Genomic DNA, 20794 nt, shown 5'->3' with positions numbered 1-20794 from the left:
TACAATTTCCACAATACATATATATTTACCTAAAACCTCCCCCTGATATATAATTTCCACATTACATATATTTTATCTAAAACCTCCCCACCTCCTCATGATATATATTCTCCCTAAAATATTATATCATGATTCATTTTTACCCAAAATTTTAACATAACAAATATTTAGTCTAAACAAACCCTTGCAACCTTGACAATATCAATATCTACCAATAAAGTAATACATATAGTTTACCTAAAACCTCCTTATAATATATTTTCTCCCTAAAATATTATATCATTTTTATCATTTTTAGCCAAAATTTTAACATAACAAATAAAAACAAATTTATGCTATTCCATAGACATCCCTATTACTCAATAGAATTACAACCTTGCTTGATGGTTAATAACTACCCATAAACTTACCTTTTAAATTTGTTATTTTTACAGTTTCCAATATATATTTACCTAAAATCCCATGAATCACATATATTCTTCCTCGCATATTATATCATTTTTACCCAAAATTTTAATGTAACATATATTTAGTTTAAACAAACCCAGCCATAAGAAAAGTCAAAAATAAAAAATTAGAATGAAAGCAAAATTAAAAATAAAAATTGGAATAAAAGCAAGCCAAAAATAAAAAAATCAGAATAAAAGCAAAATTTCTGCGATTCTCATGGACATTTTGACGCCAATGAATCAAGGTTGTCCATGGCGGCCAATCCGCCTTAGATTTTAGCTTTTTTGTCTTTACAATTTCCTATTTATAACACGATTCTTTGGAAAAATAGATCTGTTAAGAATTCAAATTTCTTTTGGGCATCCTGTCGATTACAATAATGGCAGCTGAGTTCGAAGGAAGCAGCGAATTGCCAGAGGCAAGCATCAGGAACATAGTTGAACAGGAAGAGCTCAAATGGATATTTGTCGGAGGCAAAGGAGGTGTCGGCAAGACCACCTGCAGTTCAATGCTTGCCATTCTTTTGGCCAAAGTGCGTCCATCGGTGTTAATTATTTCAACAGATCCTGCCCACAACTTGAGCGATTCCTTTCAACAGAAGTTCACCAAAACTCCCACTCTGGTGCGGGGATTCCAGAACCTGTTTGCCATGGTAAGTAATCGGGCCTTTTATTTCACTCTCGCGCTGTAATTTGATTGATATTTGATTTGGGATGGTTCATAGTCAAGTTTAGCGTGCTGCGGGATTTGAACCGGTGACTAAATTATAGTGGAACTTTAATAGCTTAATTACCATTTGAAAAAATGGTCTGGACTCTGAATTAGGTTTTAATCTTTTATTTTTTAAAAGAGGCGGACACATAGTATTCACCTTTCGTTCCATTGACAGGAGGTGGATCCTAATGTTGAAGGAGATGAGTTGCCAAATGCTGAAGGGATGAACGGCTTTGTGTCTGAGCTGGCAAATGCAATTCCCGGCATAGATGAGGCAATGAGCTTCGCAGAGATGCTCAAGTAAGGTTTTGTTCCTCTATTTATTTATGCATGTTTTTTGTATTTATAATGTTAGTTAATGGACACTTCAGATATGGCAAACATGAACCTTTTCCTATTACCTGTTTGGACTATATTGTAAAATGAACTGTGGTAACCATATGGTTGCCATGCTCATAGATATGGCACTGGGACGAATACTTTGTTTTCAATACACGGTAAACTGGGATTGTGTAATTGTTGATTGGTAAATACGTACACTTACAAGTATTTGACGTTTATGCTGAGTATACCGATTCAATTGTACTCCTGAGTATTGTCTCCTGTATTAAAATTTAAAAGTGAATTTAAGGTACAATTTTTTAATATTGTGGAGTATGCTTAGTATGCTGACTCACATGCGTTGGCGAGTAGAATCGAATGATGATTATGGTAACTGCCAATCTCATAACCCCTAAACCTAGCTTGCAGGGTACTGGTACTAGTTTAGGCGCCTGTGTGCCCATTTGTTATAGATACAACGGCCTAGACGACTAATCTGTATTTTGGTTTTTGTGGTCCTATCTGCTTGAATATATTTGCATACATATGGTATGTTTGTATAAATATTACAAAAGATTAACAGTGTTTATTTATTATTATTTTCAGGTTACATATCTCAAGGAAAATCTTAGGCATTTCCCCTTAGTCCAATGATATCCTGGGTAATCCTAAATTCTTTAGGGCATAAGGTTAATTAACAGCAAAACTCAAAACTGTTACGATAATATACTTGTTAAGAGCTCAACATGTTGTGTGTGAGAACTAAATCTAGGTAAAAAAGTGTTATAACACTGCTCTTCTCAACCACCTAAATTAAACTAAGTTGACAAAATTTTCACAATATTATGAATAATATTAGAAAATTATGCACAATTTTTTTTTGATTACAGTGGAATCGGCAACAGGGCCAGCCTCGCGATTCGCATTACACGGGGTCGATTTTGACGCTACCTCTATAACCACTGGGAGCTATGCCCGCCCCCCTATACAGCTCTAGTGTATGTCTGGGGGATTTGAACTCGTGACCTTCAGTATGGAGCCCGCCTTTCTAACGAACTTCACCGCAATGTGATTACCAACTCACCTACCCCCATGGGGCTACACAATTTTAACATTAGCCTACATTTACTTTCATTCATATTACCGTTCTCACTCAATGCATTTCCATATACTTTACACATCGTCAATATACAATGTTCAATTAAATATTATCAATATGAAACATCCAATTAAACATTAAAACTTTGATCCATGCCTATGAATCTAAACAGATATGATATATCATCCCCATATTTGGTTAAATAGGTTATTATGGATCAACTAAATAAATATTTGAACGACTCTTGGTTACTAGGTGGTATATTCCAGTGTTGCACTAATCGCCAAAAAATAGCGATAAAATCATTTTATCGTGATTTTTTCAAAAAGAAGATACAATCGGGTTTTTTTTTGTCGATTTTTATGAAAAATCGTGATTTTTTGGGAAAAAATCATGGGAAAAAAAAATTGTATGAGGAGGAGGAGGTGACCCAAGCTACCCCTGTCACAAGTAGAGGATGTGGTCTACCTCCTGTAGCTCCTAGTTCTTCAGCTTCTAGAGCACAGTAGAGTCTACTGCCAACTCCATCGACATCTTACATCTAGAGGGGCAAATGAAATCAGTAGTATTAGACTTTAGTTATTTGGTTCATTTCATTGTATATGACATTATGACTCATGATATGAGATACATTATTATATTTTTTGTTGATATTTTGAGGCTGAGTTGGGAGTCATGGGTCAGGACTTACTATTCAGGACATGATTCACTGTTATGTGTGATGTGGCACTACAAATGATATTAAATATCTTATATATTAGTTGTTTTATCATATTTATGTGTCAATGTATTTATTTTATGTTGTAGATGCTCTAGATATTAAAAAAATTGCAAAAAAATGAATATTTTTGTATGTTATGATTTTTTCCCGATTTTTACCAATTTTTTTTTTCCCTATTTTTATGATTTTTTTCCATTTTTTTCCCGCGCCGATAATATCTCGATAACAATTAGTGCAACATTGGTATATTCCATTCCTTGGCACAGATCTATGGGCCAAAAAACAGATCTATCCTTGGATTAGGTTGGATCTGCTTTGTTGTGCAGCTTTATACCAAAAAACAATTCCTGGTCAGGTTCGGTACTGGTATTTTATGGGGTGGAGCGCATCGGTGCAACTATGCCCCAATCCCAAATATAACTGAGGCCTAACTCCAAAACCTATGTGCATAGACACAACACTTCAATGTGATTTGAACTCATAGTTTTAAAAACCGGTCTTGCTAATCGGTTACCGGTCTAACCGGCCGGTTAGCAAGCCCACTAGTCAAAACCGGCCAAAAAACCCGGTTCATTAGCCCATTTCGCCAATTTTCGCCCTAAACCGGTGCTAACCGACCGGTTTAGGATGGAATCGGCCGGTTTTGTATCAAACTGGCCGGTTAGAGGCACGACCACTGTAAACTCCAAAAAACGTATTGCTGACTGTGTTTTAGGGGTTTTGGGGGGAAACTAAGGGTGTTTGCCCTCCAAAAACACCCTCTCCAAGCCTTTAAAAGGCTCCTCTCACTCTCATTTGTCTCACACAACTGATTTGGAGTGTTTGTGAGTTTGTTTGTGAGCTTGGAGAGTGTTGAGTTTTTGCTAAAATAGTCATCTTGGAGTTGGAGTTGGAGCTATTTTGGAGATAGTGTGTAGCCGTCAGTGGAGTGCCATCTTCAAGAGGAGGCTAAGGAAGCTAGTTTGCATTTCCAGGTAAGGATTTGCACTTGAAAATTCCTCATTTGACTGCTGTCCATGAATTAAATTTTTTTGTGTTACAAATTCATAAACTTCTCACTTCTATGATCTATCATCTATGCTATGAACTCTCTAGCTCTATGCTGTCAAATTTTGTAGCTTGCATTTGTTTTCCTACATTTATCTTTGGTTTTCCATGTTGCTTAGTTGCATTTTTTTTTAAATGGCAGATTTCTTTGCAAATTGTTATTATTTCAAGCAAACATGGCTCCAAAAGGAAAGGACAATGCATGGGCTCATTGTGATGTAATTGATGGAAAAATGATATGCAATTATGCCATAAATCTATTGGAGGTGGGGGTATTCTTAGGTTGAAACAACACTTGGCTGGGATAAGTGGCCAAGTAAAGCCATGTGATGCACCAAATGCACTGTTAGGTCCTATTAGGGCAGAATACATTTCCAAGCTTGAAAATTTTTATGAGGATAAGGCTAGGGAGAAGGCCATCCAAGATGACATTGCAAAGAAGAGGGAATTATTAGAAGCCATGAAAGAGAGTAGGTATGATGATTATGAGATTCAAGACTCCTCTTCTATCCCTTCCACCAATGACCCCTTTCACTATGTTCATCCTTCTTTTGGCCAACCATCAAAAGGAACAAAGAGAACAAACATCCAAAGTTATTTCTCATCTTCTGCCAAGATTGCCTCTTCTAATCCCACTTCCTCCCAGCGAAGTTCTCAACCCACTTTGGATCAACATTGGAAAAGACAATGCAAAGAAACTTCACATCAATACATTGCTAGATGGTGGTATGATTCAGATATCCCATTTAATGTTGCTCGCTCACCTTATTACCAATCTATGTGGGACTCTGTTATAGCTGCAGGAAAGGGCTTCAAAGGCCCTAGTATGCATGACTTGAGGGGTGCTCTTTTGCAAAAAGAGATATCTTCCATTGATGAGTATTTGGCTGAGTTTAAAGATTCATGGCTCAAAACAGGTTGTTCCATCATGTCAGATGGATGGACCGATGGAAAGAACCGCATTATCATTAATTTCCTTGTTTCTTGCCCTCAAGGAACCATGTTTTTGAAATTAGTTGATGCATCTGATAAGGTAAAGGATGCAACCCTTCTATTTGAGCTTTTGGATAACATTATTCAGAAAGTTGGGGAGCAGTATGTTGTGCAGGTCATCACTGATAATGCCTCAAACTATGTTCGTGCTGGAAAGATGCTTGAGACCAAATATAAGACCATATTTTGGACTCCATGTGCTGCACATTGCATAGACCTCATGCTTGAGGATATAGGCAAAGTGGAGTGGGTAAAAAACACTGTAGAGCATGCCAAGTGCATTACAAATTACATTTACAACCACTCATGGGTATTGAGCCTAATGAGGAAACACACTGGGGGCAAAGAGCTTGTTAGGCCTGCAATTACGAGATTTGCAACTCACTTCCTCACGTTGCAATGTCTCAATGGTCAACATAAAAACTTGTAGAAAATGTTTTCATATGAAGAATGGTGTGAATCTTGGTGGTCTCGTAGACCAGATGGAAAAGACACCAACAAGAAAGTGTTAGACTCTTATTTTTGGAAAAGGTCTCTAGAGCTTGTGAAAATTACCGAGCCCCTTGTTAAGGTGCTAAGGTTGGTGGATGGGGAAAGATTGGCCATGGGCTACATTTATGAGGCTATGGATCAGGCAAAGGAGCAGATACGGGCAGCTTACAAGGACAGGTTAGCTAAATATGGCCGTATATGGGAGATCATTGATAACAGATGGAACAATCAACTCCATCATCCTATACATGCAGCTGGGTATTTTTTGAACCCAAAGTATCACTATAAAAATCGGCTAGGAGATTTGCATGATGGGGAGGTCAGAGCTGGATTGATTGATTGCTTGGAGCGCATGGTCCCTAGCCATGCAGACCAGTTGGAAATACATAGACAACTTACTGTTTTCAATATGGCAGGTGGTACTTTTGGCAAAAACTTGGCAAAGATGGCAAGAGATGTGGACCAACCAGGTAAGCAATTCCAATTTCCAATTTGTTTTTCTTTTCAAGTTAAAATTGTTTACGTTCTTTACAATTCAAATTATAAACTAAGTTACTAATTAATGTCTTTTTCTTTGCAGCACATTGGTGGGAGTCATTTGGTGGCCAGTGTCCTCAATTGCAAAGGTTTGCAATTAGAGTCCTCAGTCAAATTTGCAGTGCTTCAGGTTGTGAGCGCAATTGGTTTGTTTTTGAGCGCATACACACGAAGAAGAGAAATCGTTTGGAACAAAAACGGATAAATGATCTTGTTTTCGTGCAATACAACCTTCGACTAAGGAGGAACCAAATGATGAGCAAAACATTTGATCTAGATCCCATTGTGTTGGACGATATTGATCCAACATCAGAATGGGTGGAGGAGACTGAAGATCTTGTGTTTGAGGCTGATTTTGATATCGACATGGCTTTAGCGGGGGATGAAGTAGATTATGTGGTGGCATCAGAACCAGGATCAGTAGTGGCATCAAGGAAAGGCAAAGAACCAATGGAAGACACTAGTCGTGCAAGTCGACAAACTCGTGCTTCCATTAGGTCCACTTCTATTGTCATTGGTGGCATTGATACTGAGGTTGCAAATCAGGCTGAGGCATCCTCAGACTCTGAACCAGATGATGTCTATGTAGTTCTTGATGATGATCCTGTGTCCAGTAGTGGTGATGAACTTGATGATTGATCATGTGTACACTATAGACTTGTAGTAGGACTGTGGGGCCTAGGCTAATGGCCTCATAGCTTGCAGCATTGTTTTTGGACTTTATAGGACATTTAGAACCTCATTTCTTATGTATTTTGCTATTTTGTCGATGATATGTATTGCACTCGGTGCCATTTTGATATATTCATCTTTACATGGTATATAAATGAGCAAACTCCGCATATTTTGTCTCTATTGGCTTGGAATCATGGTTTTACATCTTAAAAATAGTTTTGTTTCATTAAAAATTAATTATTTAATGTATTTGTTTAAAACCGGTTCGTTTAAACCAAACTAGTCCCGATTAGACCGGTTCCGGTCGGTAAACCGGTTCATTAGGTGGACCGGTCCGGTCACCGGTTCCGGATTTAAAAACATTGTTTGAACTACAGGCTTCTAGTTTGGAAATTCTTCCAAAATAACTGGATCAAACCTGTGGCATCAAAATAATGCGACTGTACAGATTAAGAGCCACTTTTGGCACGACATCAGTAATCCTGCAATCTGCTTCTCAAAATAATCCTAGATAAAATTCCATTAAAATCAACTATAAGTAAGGTTCTATATATTTGGTCTAGTGGTGCATTGCAAGTTCAACCTCGCAGTGATAACTGATTCGAGTGTTCCTAATATGTCACTATCTTACTCAAGAATACTAGTATGTCCCTGTCGTGAAACTATATTTTTTAACAAATCAATCCAGATGAAGATATATAGGTTTTGTATGCAAGTTTTTTAACTTAATCCAGGCAATTCCCAGGATAAGTATTTTCTGAGTACGGACAAAGGTTGGATCATTTTATCCGAGGCAGAAAAGAAAAGCCTTTGATTCGACACTTAGCGGAGTTGCATGATGATTTGCTATTGGTTTAGGGCCTATTTCATGGTGAATTGGATGATGAGTTGTTACCGGTTTAGGGCATATTCCATCTCTGTTTTATTTTTTAGTTTCCGCCACTACCAACCCTCCCAACTCAAACGACCCCACTTTGAAGTACATATCCTGGGTAAACTATGTGTACTAACTCTCATTTCGAGGATGGTACCTAGGGTGAACCAGATTCTTTAGGGCTCAACGCTGATACCACAATATACTCATCAAAAGCTCAACATGTCACTTGGGGATGTTGATCTTGGGTGGGGAAGATAACACTATTCCTCTCAACTGCCCAAGCTAAACCCAATTGACTTTGTATTATCTTTAATTATGGATAAGAAGAGTTCAAATCTGAGCCGCACTAAATATTAAATTTAAGTTGCTTTGACCAATGTTAGGTATTAGCTCTATTATGTAATGGGTAAAGGTAAGGATTTTCATTTATTGTTGATTTTCTTCCTTTTTATGTGTAATATGAATAAGCTTGTATTTTTTTTTCTTAAAATAATCCCAGACAAAAGTTCTTGGAAAGCAGCCATAAGTAGTTTGTGGAACTAGGTTTTCTAATGACTCAATCCAGATTAAGATTATGGGTTTTATATCCAAGGTTTCTAAATTTTAACTTAATCCAATTAGTGGCTAGGTTAAGAACTTTCACTTTCTGAAGACGGAGAAATGTTGAACCATCCTACTTGAGAGAGGAAAGAAGATCCATTGCTTAGACATTTATTTGAATTGGATGATGATTTACTAGTGGTTTTTAAGGTTTGTGCCTATTTCATGTTTGTCTTAGTGTGTTGTCATTAATGAGAAATCTTGAGCTGTGCTGAATATCAATTTGTTTTGACAAAATGACAGGTGTTAACTTTAGTATGTAATGGTAAGAATTTCTTCTTGACTTTTCTTATTTTTGAGTGCAGATTGGTACAGACTATGGATTATTCAGTCATAGTTTTTGACACCGCTCCAACTGGCCATACATTGCGCCTGCTACAGTTTCCTTCTACTTTAGAAAAAGGGTTGACCAAGATGATGGCACTGAAAAACAAATTTGGAGGTCTCATCAGCCAGGTATTTACAGTGTGCTCACAGGGTTGGCCGCACATTATATGGGGGATTGATTTGGGACTTCTGTGTTTTTAACATTTAATACTGGTATCCACATGCTCGAAGAAAACAAGAATGAGATGAAATATTGAAATAGTTACTTTTTTAATCTGAACTGATGTCTCTTATCAATGATTGATAGGTGCAATAATGACCAATAATCATCTATTTTCCCACTGTAAATCATGGGATCTCTAGATCTGCGAATGTATTCCATTTCCACTTACCATTTTCATTTTTTTTTGGTTCCTACCATGTGTGAAGAAGATTCCTCTGTTTTGCCAAAAGGTCAAAAAATTCTGAATTCTACATTGTAAACATTTAGATGCCAAAAATCATCATGTGACATGTTACATTCTACATAAATTTTAAAATGTACTGTAAATAATTCAGCATTTCAATTTAGAATTCTTCATTCTGTGGTTATAAAAAATCAGAAAATTCAAAATTTGGAATTCTACATTATAAACAAACTCAACAAATCGAAAGCCACATTATCCTACAAGTGACAACTGGCAAGCTATCATAGATACTTGACCTGGCTTTTAAATTTTTAGTTTTCATGCTTGTGGCGATCTACTTCAGCATATCACTTTTATAATAGACTTCTTAAGAAATCCATGGGGCACTCCCCCTCATTGTGAGTATGGTACACAGGGTGGCCCAGATTATGCAGAAGCTTGAGGCTTTTTCTCAACAATATGCACATTAAGAGCTCAACATGTTACTTGCAGGAATTTTACCTAGGTCGGGAGGATAACACTTTCGTGCTCAACCACATGGGTGAGATCCAATTGATAGATTTAAATTCTTGTACATATTGTGGAATACTTATTTTTTGTTTGTTTGTTTGTTACTTTGTCTGCAAACTGATGGAACTAACCTGTGGTCTGAGAAACTATGACCCAGGGACATTTACTGTCAAAATCACCTGCAGATTTCACTTGACTTGGGCCACACCAACCCATACTCATGGCCAGATTTGTGTCCATAGGGTTTTGAACCAGTGACTTTTACACCACAAAGTGCCTCAACAAAACACCTTGTTACTGACTTCTCTATGCCCGGTGGGAATTGTGGAGTACTTCGAGTTATGCCACAGAAGGGTATGTGCCTCAGTGGCCATTGGATTTGCTTGTGGAAATTAAGGACTCCTGCTGGCCATCCACCATCAAGTGTGTGTCTCTCTTACTTTTGGAGACTAAAGTAAAGAAGGTCATGATAGAGCACTATCCAAATTAACTAGAGGAAGACATGGTATGCTATGTATTTTATGAATCACCATCTCATTGGAGCATCTTGTTGTTGTTGTCTAGGAGTGGAGGTCTGCTTATTGGAAGGATGAGCCCTAACTCGGGATTTGGACGAGCAACTTCACGAGGGTCTTGTTGGAGGTGGGTATTGAACATCATTGGGTTGCCTAGATCTAGGTTCTAATGGATGGAGGTGCTTCTTGTTGCCTCCATGGTATCCTAATCTGCTAAACATGAAAATATGACGAGTTCATATGAGTGATGTTCAGTCAGGGAGGTGTTTGAACTTAAAAAAATGGAGGCATAGTGCCTCTCTCATAAGTAATGCCAAACACCTTTGGTCTAGGTATTGAAAGAAGGTGGAAAAGAGAGTTTTTGGACTCCCTATAGAGATCTTAATCTTTGGTAAATGATTGAGCTGACAAACTTATCCTCCTGCAGAATTTGATGGTCAGCCTCGACTTGAAGTCCATGCAAGCCCAGTCAAAATTGACCCAGGGTGATCTCGTGCATGTGGATCCAACTTATGTAAGGGGGTTGAACGGTGAGGCCATCTTTGAGCTTGAGGAAGTGCTTTGCTCCTGTTAGCAACAATAAGTTGTATTTAGATTCAAGTTCCCTTGTAAAACAAATGCATACCCCCTTTACAATAAAACAAACTTTCATATGAATTGGTTTAATTCACTTGGGGGCCAATTCTAAAAAACAATTTTGAAATAAACTTAAAAGATGATGGCCCCTTTACAAAACAATCTCATATGTTCAAGTTCTAAATTTAAATGGGCAGATTTTCAAATTGCATACAACGAAATTTATTGCACCTATCACCCCCTTCAACAAAAGTAACTCCATTTAACTACGTGCTAAATAGGAAAAGCTAGTGGACATAAAATTATTGCACAAAGTAATTTGTTTGGATGAAACTTGAGGCTTGTGAAAATTAATTTAATAAACAAAACAATAGTTTTGTGAATTTGAAAGTCATTGCTACAATATAGATCATGGAAAATCATTTGAATCATGACGCAAGAATGGATTGAATCCAACAATCAATGATGGCGCTAGAATCATAACCCATAGTGATACAATGTCTCCATGCGATCTCATAATAGACATGTGAAAACTTAGGAAACACAGCATAAGATGTTGCACCATCCATGGAGAATCAAATAAACACATGCTAAGGAGAAATTGATTTTGGTTTAGAACCAAAACTGCTTCATTCCACAACAAAATACATGCATAAAATATGTTGTAGAAGTTAATTCATGGAAGGGTTTATATAGTGGAAACCCTTGCGAGGAAACCCAAGGGATGTTTTCTCGCATTCATAGATGGTATCCCTAGTAAACTTGCCAATATAGTGCACCTCAATCAATGGGATTTGAACTAGGCACATGCTGGCATAGAACTAGCCAAATGCTCAAACATGGGTGACCCTCGACTTAGCAAACCCCTTGGGCTTTTATATATATATATCTAAGTCACCTGACACGGGGATTCGTAGGATACGGGGATTAAAGTGTCGGATTCGGACACGTTGACCCCCCGGAACAGGACACGTAGGATTCATTATATATTATTTTATTAAATATATATATATATATATTAAAAATTAGATATTTCTTACACAAATTCTAATTAATGATACAAATTCATTGATTTCAAACATAGATCTTCATCTATAGCATGCATAGTACATACAAAATTCAAATACATGTCAGTGGTCACATAAATCATGATTCATAAATGAAAGACAACTTACAACTACAAGATAGTAAGATAAAGACACTGACAGCTGTAGTTTTCTCATTAAGTCATCAAATCAAAATGTGTTACATAGGTAGTGCTGGTGCAATGCCAATGGAAAATAGAAATAGAAAATATAAAACAACTATAGGTATACAAGCCTCAAGGCAATAGGTAGCCCATGACTCATGAGTCATCAATCCTCAGAGTCATCATCAGAATCAGCATCAATGTCCTCATCATCATGGTCACCACTGCTCTCCTCTGCATCCTCCTCCTCCCCTGTATCCATAGTCGCCTCTGCATTTGCTGGTGTGGAGGATGACCCCTCTAAAATATCACCGTCATCAAATCTAACAGGCTCTAGCACTGGATCATTGAGATCCATGTTGGCCAATGCCAACTCAACACTGTTGTCCAAACCTATATCATCAGGAAAGACATCCCACATCTTTGTCTTTCCCCTCAACCACTCTTCCCTTTGCCTCTAAATAAGATGAAGGTTGGTGTGCACATACACCATTGTCTCTGCCCTGGACTGCTCAAGCCTGCTCTTATTCACACTATACAAATTCCCATATGTGCTCCAATTCCTCTCGCAACAAGAGGATGAAGTCACCTGAGAGAGGAGCCTCATGGCTAATTGCTGAAGAGGAGGGCTCGTTGCCCTATGATTTGCCCACCAAGAATAGGGCTTCTTAGCCCCCTGTTTCTAATCACATCATATCCTGCAAATCGACCAGTGCTAGTGGAAAACTCTGCAAAGGCATCCTCCACCTCATCAAGCAATGCTCTATCCTGAAAAACCTGCCTGAATGCATCTTTCCCCCCCAGTGAGATTTCACCATCCATGTGATGAGGGAATCTGCAGGAAGGTCCACCATTCAATCCCTCATGGCTGTAGTATTTTGGGTTCAATGAGTGAGCCAAATAATGTAAAGGTGTACAATTCTTGTCCCATCTGCTGACAAGAATATCCTGTATAGTACCACAAAAGGCCTCTGGTGATGTCTCATACTTGGGGCACTCACTCTGTAGAATAATGCTCCTCACAGACTCAATCATGGAATCCCATCCCTCATAAACCTCTCCTAGGATGGGTTTGTCTGTATCTGCAAATTGAAGCAAAGAAATGATAAGGTCCATGATCTGAATAATTACATCTACCCTCTCCCACCAAGCATCATCTAGCACTGTGTCCTTCACTCCTTTAGAGGCTACTTGATCTGTCTTTCTCCAAAAAGACCATAACTTAGAAATAACCATGGACCCAAGAGCGGTCTTGACCTCTCTCAACCTCTTCAACATCATGAATGAAGAAGCAAACCGTGTATCAACAATCTCCAACAATGATAGATTGGTGTACTCCTTGTAGATAGTGAGGGCATTTGTATGATTTTGCACAAAGTTACGGATATGTTGTGCATCCTCAATAAAGTTACCAATCCAAAGCACATCAGAAGCAATGGATTTTAGTGCTAAGTTTAATGAATGGACAATGCAAGGTGTCCAAAACACTTGTGGATATTTAGCTTCCACAATCATGCTAGTAGCCTTGCAAACAGGTGCATTATCTATAATGATTTGCACACAAGAATCAACACCTACATCTTCAATAACTTTAATAAATAACTCACCAATAAATTGTGCATCCTTGTATTCTCCAAGTGTATCCACTGCTTTCAAGAAAACTGGACCATTCAAGGAAGACACGATGAAGTTGATGATTGGGTGTCTTGTTGGATCTGTCCATCCATAAAAAACAATGCTAACCCTAGATGTTGGCCATGATGCTACAATAGGCTCAAGCATTTTTTGCACCGCTTTTTTTGCCTTCATCAACAATGTGGTTCTAAGCTTCTCTGAACCAGGAGGCACATACCATGATGGAGACCTGTGAGTTAGAGCTCGACACATCTCAATAAATAGAGGTGAGTGTGCAACATTAACTGATATGAAGTTTTGATAGAAAAAGAATTCAATGGTGAGATCAAGCTCTTCCCGTTTCTCTTTTTGAAAAATCTTGTCCATTGGACCAAGTGTAATTGCTCTTATTTTTGCTGCTTGTCCCCTAAAGGAACTCTCAAATGGAAATTTGGTGGTGCCTTTCCTCAAAAATGGAAGGGGGTCTTCATTCTTGGTTTTTCTTGATTTTGCAGCCACATTTTCCATACCAACAATGGACTCCTTTTCCATTTCTTTCCTATTTTGTAAAGGAACAGCTTTACAAGCTCCAATTCCACAACTTGGTAAAGCCAACAAATGGCCTTTCACGCGGAAATATGTGCTTTTGAAAGAAATGTGACAAAAGTTGCATTTCCATTGCACATTGCCTCCTCCCTTCCCCTTGGTGCTTGTCCCATCCTCTCTTGTGACATATTTCCACAAGGGATATTTCTCACTGTTGTCTTTAGGTCCCCCTCTTCCCTCAACATTACTTGCAGCAGACTATGATGATATTGGGGGAGGAGGGGCATCTCCAATGGAGACATTCTTCCCCTTCCTTTGTCCCCTAATTGCTGCCTTTGTTTGAGCCATGAATACTGTAAAAAAAAAAAAACAAAACATGCACAAATTTGTAAAAAAAATCATATACAAATTGCTATAATAGAAATGCAAAAAAATTAGCGATGAAATGCACTTACCTGGTGCTTGAATCTCCTTGCTGAACGCTCCACATCTTTAGCTATTTGCTCCAAACTCTTAGCTCCTTGCCCACAGCTCAAAGTATGCAAAAGTGAGAGAAATATGGTGAAAAACGTAAGGAACAACGCCTTTTTTAAGCCGTGCGGGTTTCATTTTAGGGGATTTGAATCCTAGAATCAGGACACGATGTGTCCTAACAGGATTCGTACGAATCCTGTTGGGACACGTCGTGTCACCTTTTGGGATTCGAATCCCGAATCGTGTCCGATTCGCAGGATTCAGACACGTGGAGGGTTTCTAACGAATTCGGTTACTTATATATATATATATATATATATATATAGGCTTAAGTCAAAGTCAAAATTGACTTGCCAAATCACTGTCCAAAATAGTCTTGCAATTCTGTCGTTCGTCAACAACCGTCAAATCAATCCTATCCAGAAAGTCAACAACAGTCAAAGTCTAGTCAAACTTCTCCAAAACAGCTCGGTCAAAGGAGAGAGAAACTCGGTCTCTGTTGCTAGTCAAATTCAGCTCAAAACAATCATCCAAATAGTAGTCAAACTAGGTCAACCTGAAGTCAACTCTACGGTCAAACATGCCTGCGGTCAATGCAGGTCAAAGTGACTAAAAATTCTCGGTTTCTGTGCCAAACAGTACGGCTTCCCAAAAACGAAAATTTCCCATAAAAATCATAGTCAAAGGATGAGTCAAAGTGCCTGGTCAACACTGGTCAAACCCTGTTTCAACTCTGAAATTTCAGCCTTGTAATTTGGTTAGAAATTCGTTCTCCTTTCCAACCACACGTGTGAGATGAAGAGCTGCCCAATAGCTGTACGAACCAATTAGATGAGGAGAGAGAAGAATGTGTGAGTGAGTGAGGTGCCAAATGAGGTTGGAGGTCACTTATATTTATACAAGTCGTTGAGGGTGAAGTGACATGTGTCTTGGGCTTCATTAGCCTACATGATGATGTGGCCGACCTTGACAATTTGCACATGTGTGGGCATACATTCAAAAACACATTTTTGCTTGTCCAAATTTGATGATCTTTAGGTCAATTTTGGTCCTCTCGAAAAGAGGAATTCAATGCAATCATCATCTCCATCAAACAAGCCGTCCAAAGTGGAATTTGGCCCTAGTTGCCAATTTTAACACTTCCTCTCAACTAGGGAGAATTCCACCTTGCCAATCCATTCATCATCATCGATCATCATGCCATCTTGTCAACATGTACCATCTCTGTATCTCGTCTTTACTCTGCTGAACACTAATATAGATAATGAAGAAGAATCAATCGAGAGTGAGTGATAAGACCTTACAACTCTCCACTGACAAAAGTCAGTCCAAGGGTAGAACCCCAATCAGACTTAATCCCAGATCAAGTTGTTGAACACCATGCATCCTAGACATAGGGAGTATGATAGTACATGATGCGTCCGTTTGTAGTGCTATGTTACTTCCCAACTCATTAGCCAAATGAGAGGTACTTCCCATGAGTTCCAAACTACATGGGTAGGATGTATGCTGGGGCATCTGCAGGAGAAGTTGAACCACTCATCTTGCTCATATGCCATAAGAGAAGGTGAACCACTCACCCTATGCATATATCATCAATTGTAGGGGAAGGTGAACCACTCACCCTACACACGTGTTATCAATCATAGGGGAAGGTGAACCACTCACCCTACACACGTCAACCATCATGGCGTATCACAGGGGAAGGTGAACCGCTCACCCTGTACATAGCGCACCTATAGGAGAAAGTGAACTTCTCACCGTATGGTCGCTCATAGTTCCAAGAACTACCCCAAGCCCCCAGGAGCTCCAGAGCTTAGTGTCCAACTCAAGCGGGATCCTCATGAGAGGGTCCTTCCACGACTCTAAGTCTCTCTTGGAAGGCTAAGAATTTGACCTTCCCCAAGGGCCTTGTGAGGATGTCAACAACCTGCTCATTGATCTTGATGTGTTGGAGCCTTATTGCTCCCCATTGTATCATATCCCAGATAAAGTGCTACCTGATATCAATGTGCTTGGAGTGGTCGTGGAACACGGGATTCTCTGAAAGGCAAATCCCACTTTGGTTGTCGCAATAGATGACGGTGGTATCCAACACGTGCTCAAATAGCTCACTAAAGAGCTTGTCAACTAAACAGCTTCACAACAGGCCATACTAGCTGTAATGTATTTGACCTTAGCGGTGCTTAGAGCAACCGATTTTTGCTTCCTGCTCATTCAAAAAATCGAAGTAGACCCCAATGAGAAGCAACATTCTGACGTGCTCTTTCGATCCACCACACTGCCAGCCCAGTCAACATCAATGTATCCATGTAGCCTTAAATTCTCGTAGTGTATCTCAGCCCATAGTTGATTTGCCACAGAGATATCTTAAGAGATTCTTAGTAGCAATCCAATGTATGTGATGAAGCTCAACCATAAATTGACTCAACGTATTCACAACGAAGCACATGTCTGTACAAGAGTTTACCAAAATCATCAAGGCCCTCACAAGTTGTTGATACTTGGAAGGGTTTGCCAATTCGGGCCCAACAACACTTCCACATAGCTTTTTGAAGTTGAGTTCCATCGGAGTAGAAACAATCTTGCAATCCATCATCCCACATTTCTCGAGCAACTTCACAATGTATTTTCCTTGAGAAAGGAAAATCTCGCTTGGCTTTTGCTAGACCTCCAGGCCTAGGAAGTAGTGCATCAGTCCTAGGTCCTTCATCTCGAACTCGGAAGTCAACTCCCTCTTGCATTGATAAATGAGAGGGTCCACACCAGTTAGAAAGAGATCATCAACATAAAGGACCAAAATGAGAGGCATGTTCTTTTCAACCTTGAAGTATAGGTTTGGATCAACATAGCTCCTCGTAAATCCCAACTTCATAAGATAACTGTCAATCCTCTCATACTAAGCCCTAGGGGCTTGCTTCAACCCATAGAGGGCTTTCTTCAACTTGCATACATGTGTCCTTCGTTCTTGTACTTCAGACCCCGAAGGTTGTTCCAAGTAGATTTCATCCTTAAGCGAGCCATGCAAGAAAACTATCTTGACGTCCATTTGATGTAGGCTCCATCCTTGGCTGGCAACTAGAGCAATGATAGATCAGATAATGGTATATCCGGCAACTGGTGCAAATATCTCGCCATAGTCTGCTCCTTCCTTTTGAGAAAAGGCTCGAGGAACGAACTTGGCCTTATATTTTTTAGCACTCCCATCAGTTCCATGTTTGATTTTGTAAAGCCATTTAGAGGTGACCACGGACTTGTCCTTGGGTCTAAGCAACACGTCCTATACATCATTCTTGATTGATTCGTATTCCTCATTCATTGCATCCTTCCATACTTGGTGCTTTATGGCTTCTTCGAACGTGCATGGTTCAACTTGAACGATAGTACTCATAGCAGCTAGGTATCCTTGATACTTGTTTGGCTTCTTACTTTCATGAAATGTCCCTCTTGGAGCATAATGTCTTTCAACATCTTCAGGAGTATCTTTGAGCCATAGAGGTCGTTTCCTTGAGTTAGAGGGATCACCAGTGGGTGGATCAATAGGATCCATTAGACCATCAACATCGGGCATAGGCTCATCTGTCGGAGGTTCATCTTGTTTTTCCACAGCATCATCATTGCCCTTCCGTGGAATGGGAAGATCTTTGGCTTTCCCAAGGGTAGTATCTTCATTAAAGATGACATCACGACTTACATCCACATTTCTTTGACCAAGCACATAGATTCTATATGTCTTGGAATTTTCATTGTAGCCAATGAATATACCCTTCTTCCAAGAGGCTTCCAACTTGTTCCTTTTCTCTTTAGGCACATGAAAATACACAGGACAACCAAATATTCTAAAGTGAGAAACATCAGGTTTATTACCAATGAAGACCTCTTCGGATGTCTTGAAATCCAATGCTTGATGCGGGCTCTTATTTTGAACATATGCAATAGTGTTGGCAGCTTCCCCCCATAAGAAATTTGGTAGACCTTGATCATGGAGCATGGCACGGGTGGCTTCCATGATTATTTGATTATTCTTTTCAACAATGCCATTTTGTTCAGGAGTGTATAGAACAATTGTCTCCCTCTTATTGCCAGCCTCTTTGCAAAAGTCATTGAATTCATTTGATTCATATTCGGTTCCATTGTTGGTCCTCAATATCTTGATCTTCTTCCCTGTTTGATTTTCCACTAAGGCTTTGAAAGAATGGAACCATTTGAACAGTTCATCCTTGTTCTTTAAGAAATAGATCCATGTTTTGCGTGAGAAGTAGTCTACAAAGATTGCATAATATAAATATCCTCCTAATGATGTTACAGGCAACAATACTAGATAGGTCAGAGTGGACCAATAGGAGAATATCGATGGTCTTGCTTTTACTAGAAGGGAATGGTCCCATTGAAAATTTCCCAGGCGCACAACCCTGACAAACACTTTCATGGTTCATATTAAACTCGGGCATACTTGTGACCATCTTCCTTACCCCAGGTAAGGCTTTGTAATGCAAGTGGGCAAACCTCTAGTGCCATAATTCGAATTGAAGGGAAGTATCACTGGCCAAAGCTCCCAAAGGGCTTTCTCCAACTTGATAAAGACCGTCAACCCTAAATCCAAGAGTAAATACATCTTTAGGGTTTCTTTGCCAAATACGTACCTTTCTATCAATGAATGCTACCTTGAAGCCTTTATCTTCCATCGCAAAAATAGACACCAGGTTCTTCTTCAAATCAGGCACATACAACACTTCTTGTAGATGAATGGTTTGACCTTGATTCAAGTGAAAAGTGATAGTACCTATCCCTTTCACGGGGTAGGTGGCATTATCTCTTAGTATGGGCATCAAATTAGTCTTCTTTTCAACCAAATTTGAGAGGGCTCCCTTGTACCCAGTGAAGTTCCTTGAGGCTCCACTCTCAGTCGACCAATGATCCAAAGCATCCATAGGAGAGGCAGTAGATAGAGTGGAAATAAGATATATTCATCTTATTTTTCTACAACATTACTTTCATCATACCTGGTATTTCTCGTCCTTTTGGGAGGTCGACCATTTCCATTTCAAGTAGCGGGAGCACTCCTCTTTCCTTTGTTGTTGAACCTATTGTTCCTTTGATTGCCATTGCCTTTGAAATTGTTGTTGTTGTTATTGTCATCATCCCTTGGAGAATTTCTCTTGTGAGGGCATTCTCTAGCATAGTGGCCGAGCTTGTTGCAATTGTAGCACCTTCCTTTTCTTCCTTCTTTGCATCCCTTATTGAATCCTTAACCCTGTCTTCTTGGACTAACATTATTCTTCCTCTTTGCATGAGCAAAGAAAGTAGTAGGTTCATTTCCATTTGAGGGCTTGTCTCTCTCCATCATCCTAGTCTCCTCTTGAGTGCTTCTAGCCAATAACTCATCGAAACCAGGTATCTTGTCATTGTTGAGAATGGTGGTGACAAATACATCCCATGGTCTTGGAAGACCTCCAAGAGCAATGAGCGAGAGCTCCCTGTCAGAAATAACTTCTCCAATAGATAGCAAGTCATTCTTGATTTGCGTTATTCTCATGAAGTAGGATTGAATAGACTCCCCTTTATCCATCTTGATATCCTTCAACTTGTTTTTGAGAAAGAGGATTTGATTTGCATTGTTCACTTTGAACATCCCAACCAGCTTATCATATATCTCCTTAGAAGTTCCCAAATCAGAAATATAGGTAACCAAATGCTTTTGAATAGAGTCGATCAAAATTTTCTTTGCTTTGACCTCACCTTTTTTATACTTCGTCTTAGTAGCAACCAATGTATTTGAAGGGGGCTTCACCACTTTTCCCTTCACATAGTCCACTGTCCAATACTTCATGTTCCTCTAAAGTCAGGTCCAAAGTCATCTTCCATGCATGATAGTCAAATTTATTTTTGAACTTGTCCTCAGTCTGTCTTGAAGTAGGATGAAGAAGCCATAGGGACTTGTTCAATATAGCTTGGGCTTTGTCTTCACCTGGGCCCTGATACCATGTTAATTTTAGTTAACGATGGTATGTTTTATGCTTAGCACAATTACTTCAATGTTCCTTTAGTAGCCTAATGACAATTTCCAATTTAGTTTTCCAATAGAAATCACATTAACCATAAATCACATT

General features: G+C 39.1%; 1 protein-coding gene across 1 annotated transcript in view; it reads left to right on the top strand.

Annotated features, from left to right (window-relative positions):
* The first annotated feature begins 655 nt into the window (after nucleotides 1–655).
* Nucleotides 656–20794, top strand: part of LOC149219731 (P-loop containing nucleoside triphosphate hydrolases superfamily protein) — a 107510-nt gene continuing 87371 nt past the window's right edge. The window contains exons 1-3 of the mRNA XM_089384473.1: nucleotides 656–1102; nucleotides 1340–1464; nucleotides 8832–8982. Of these exons, the coding sequence (XP_089240599.1) occupies nucleotides 830–1102; nucleotides 1340–1464; nucleotides 8832–8982 (549 nt within the window). The 5' untranslated portion in view covers nucleotides 656–829. The remainder of the gene's footprint in view (nucleotides 1103–1339; nucleotides 1465–8831; nucleotides 8983–20794) is intronic.

The sequence above is a fragment of the Pinus tabuliformis genome, chromosome Q, assembly GCF_031772625.1.
Source record: "Pinus tabuliformis cultivar Carrire ecotype Pingquan chromosome Q, CPIR1, whole genome shotgun sequence".
Classification (NCBI taxonomy): domain Eukaryota; kingdom Viridiplantae; phylum Streptophyta; class Pinopsida; order Pinales; family Pinaceae; genus Pinus; species Pinus tabuliformis.
This window is presented reverse-complemented; position numbering and strand designations above follow the sequence as displayed.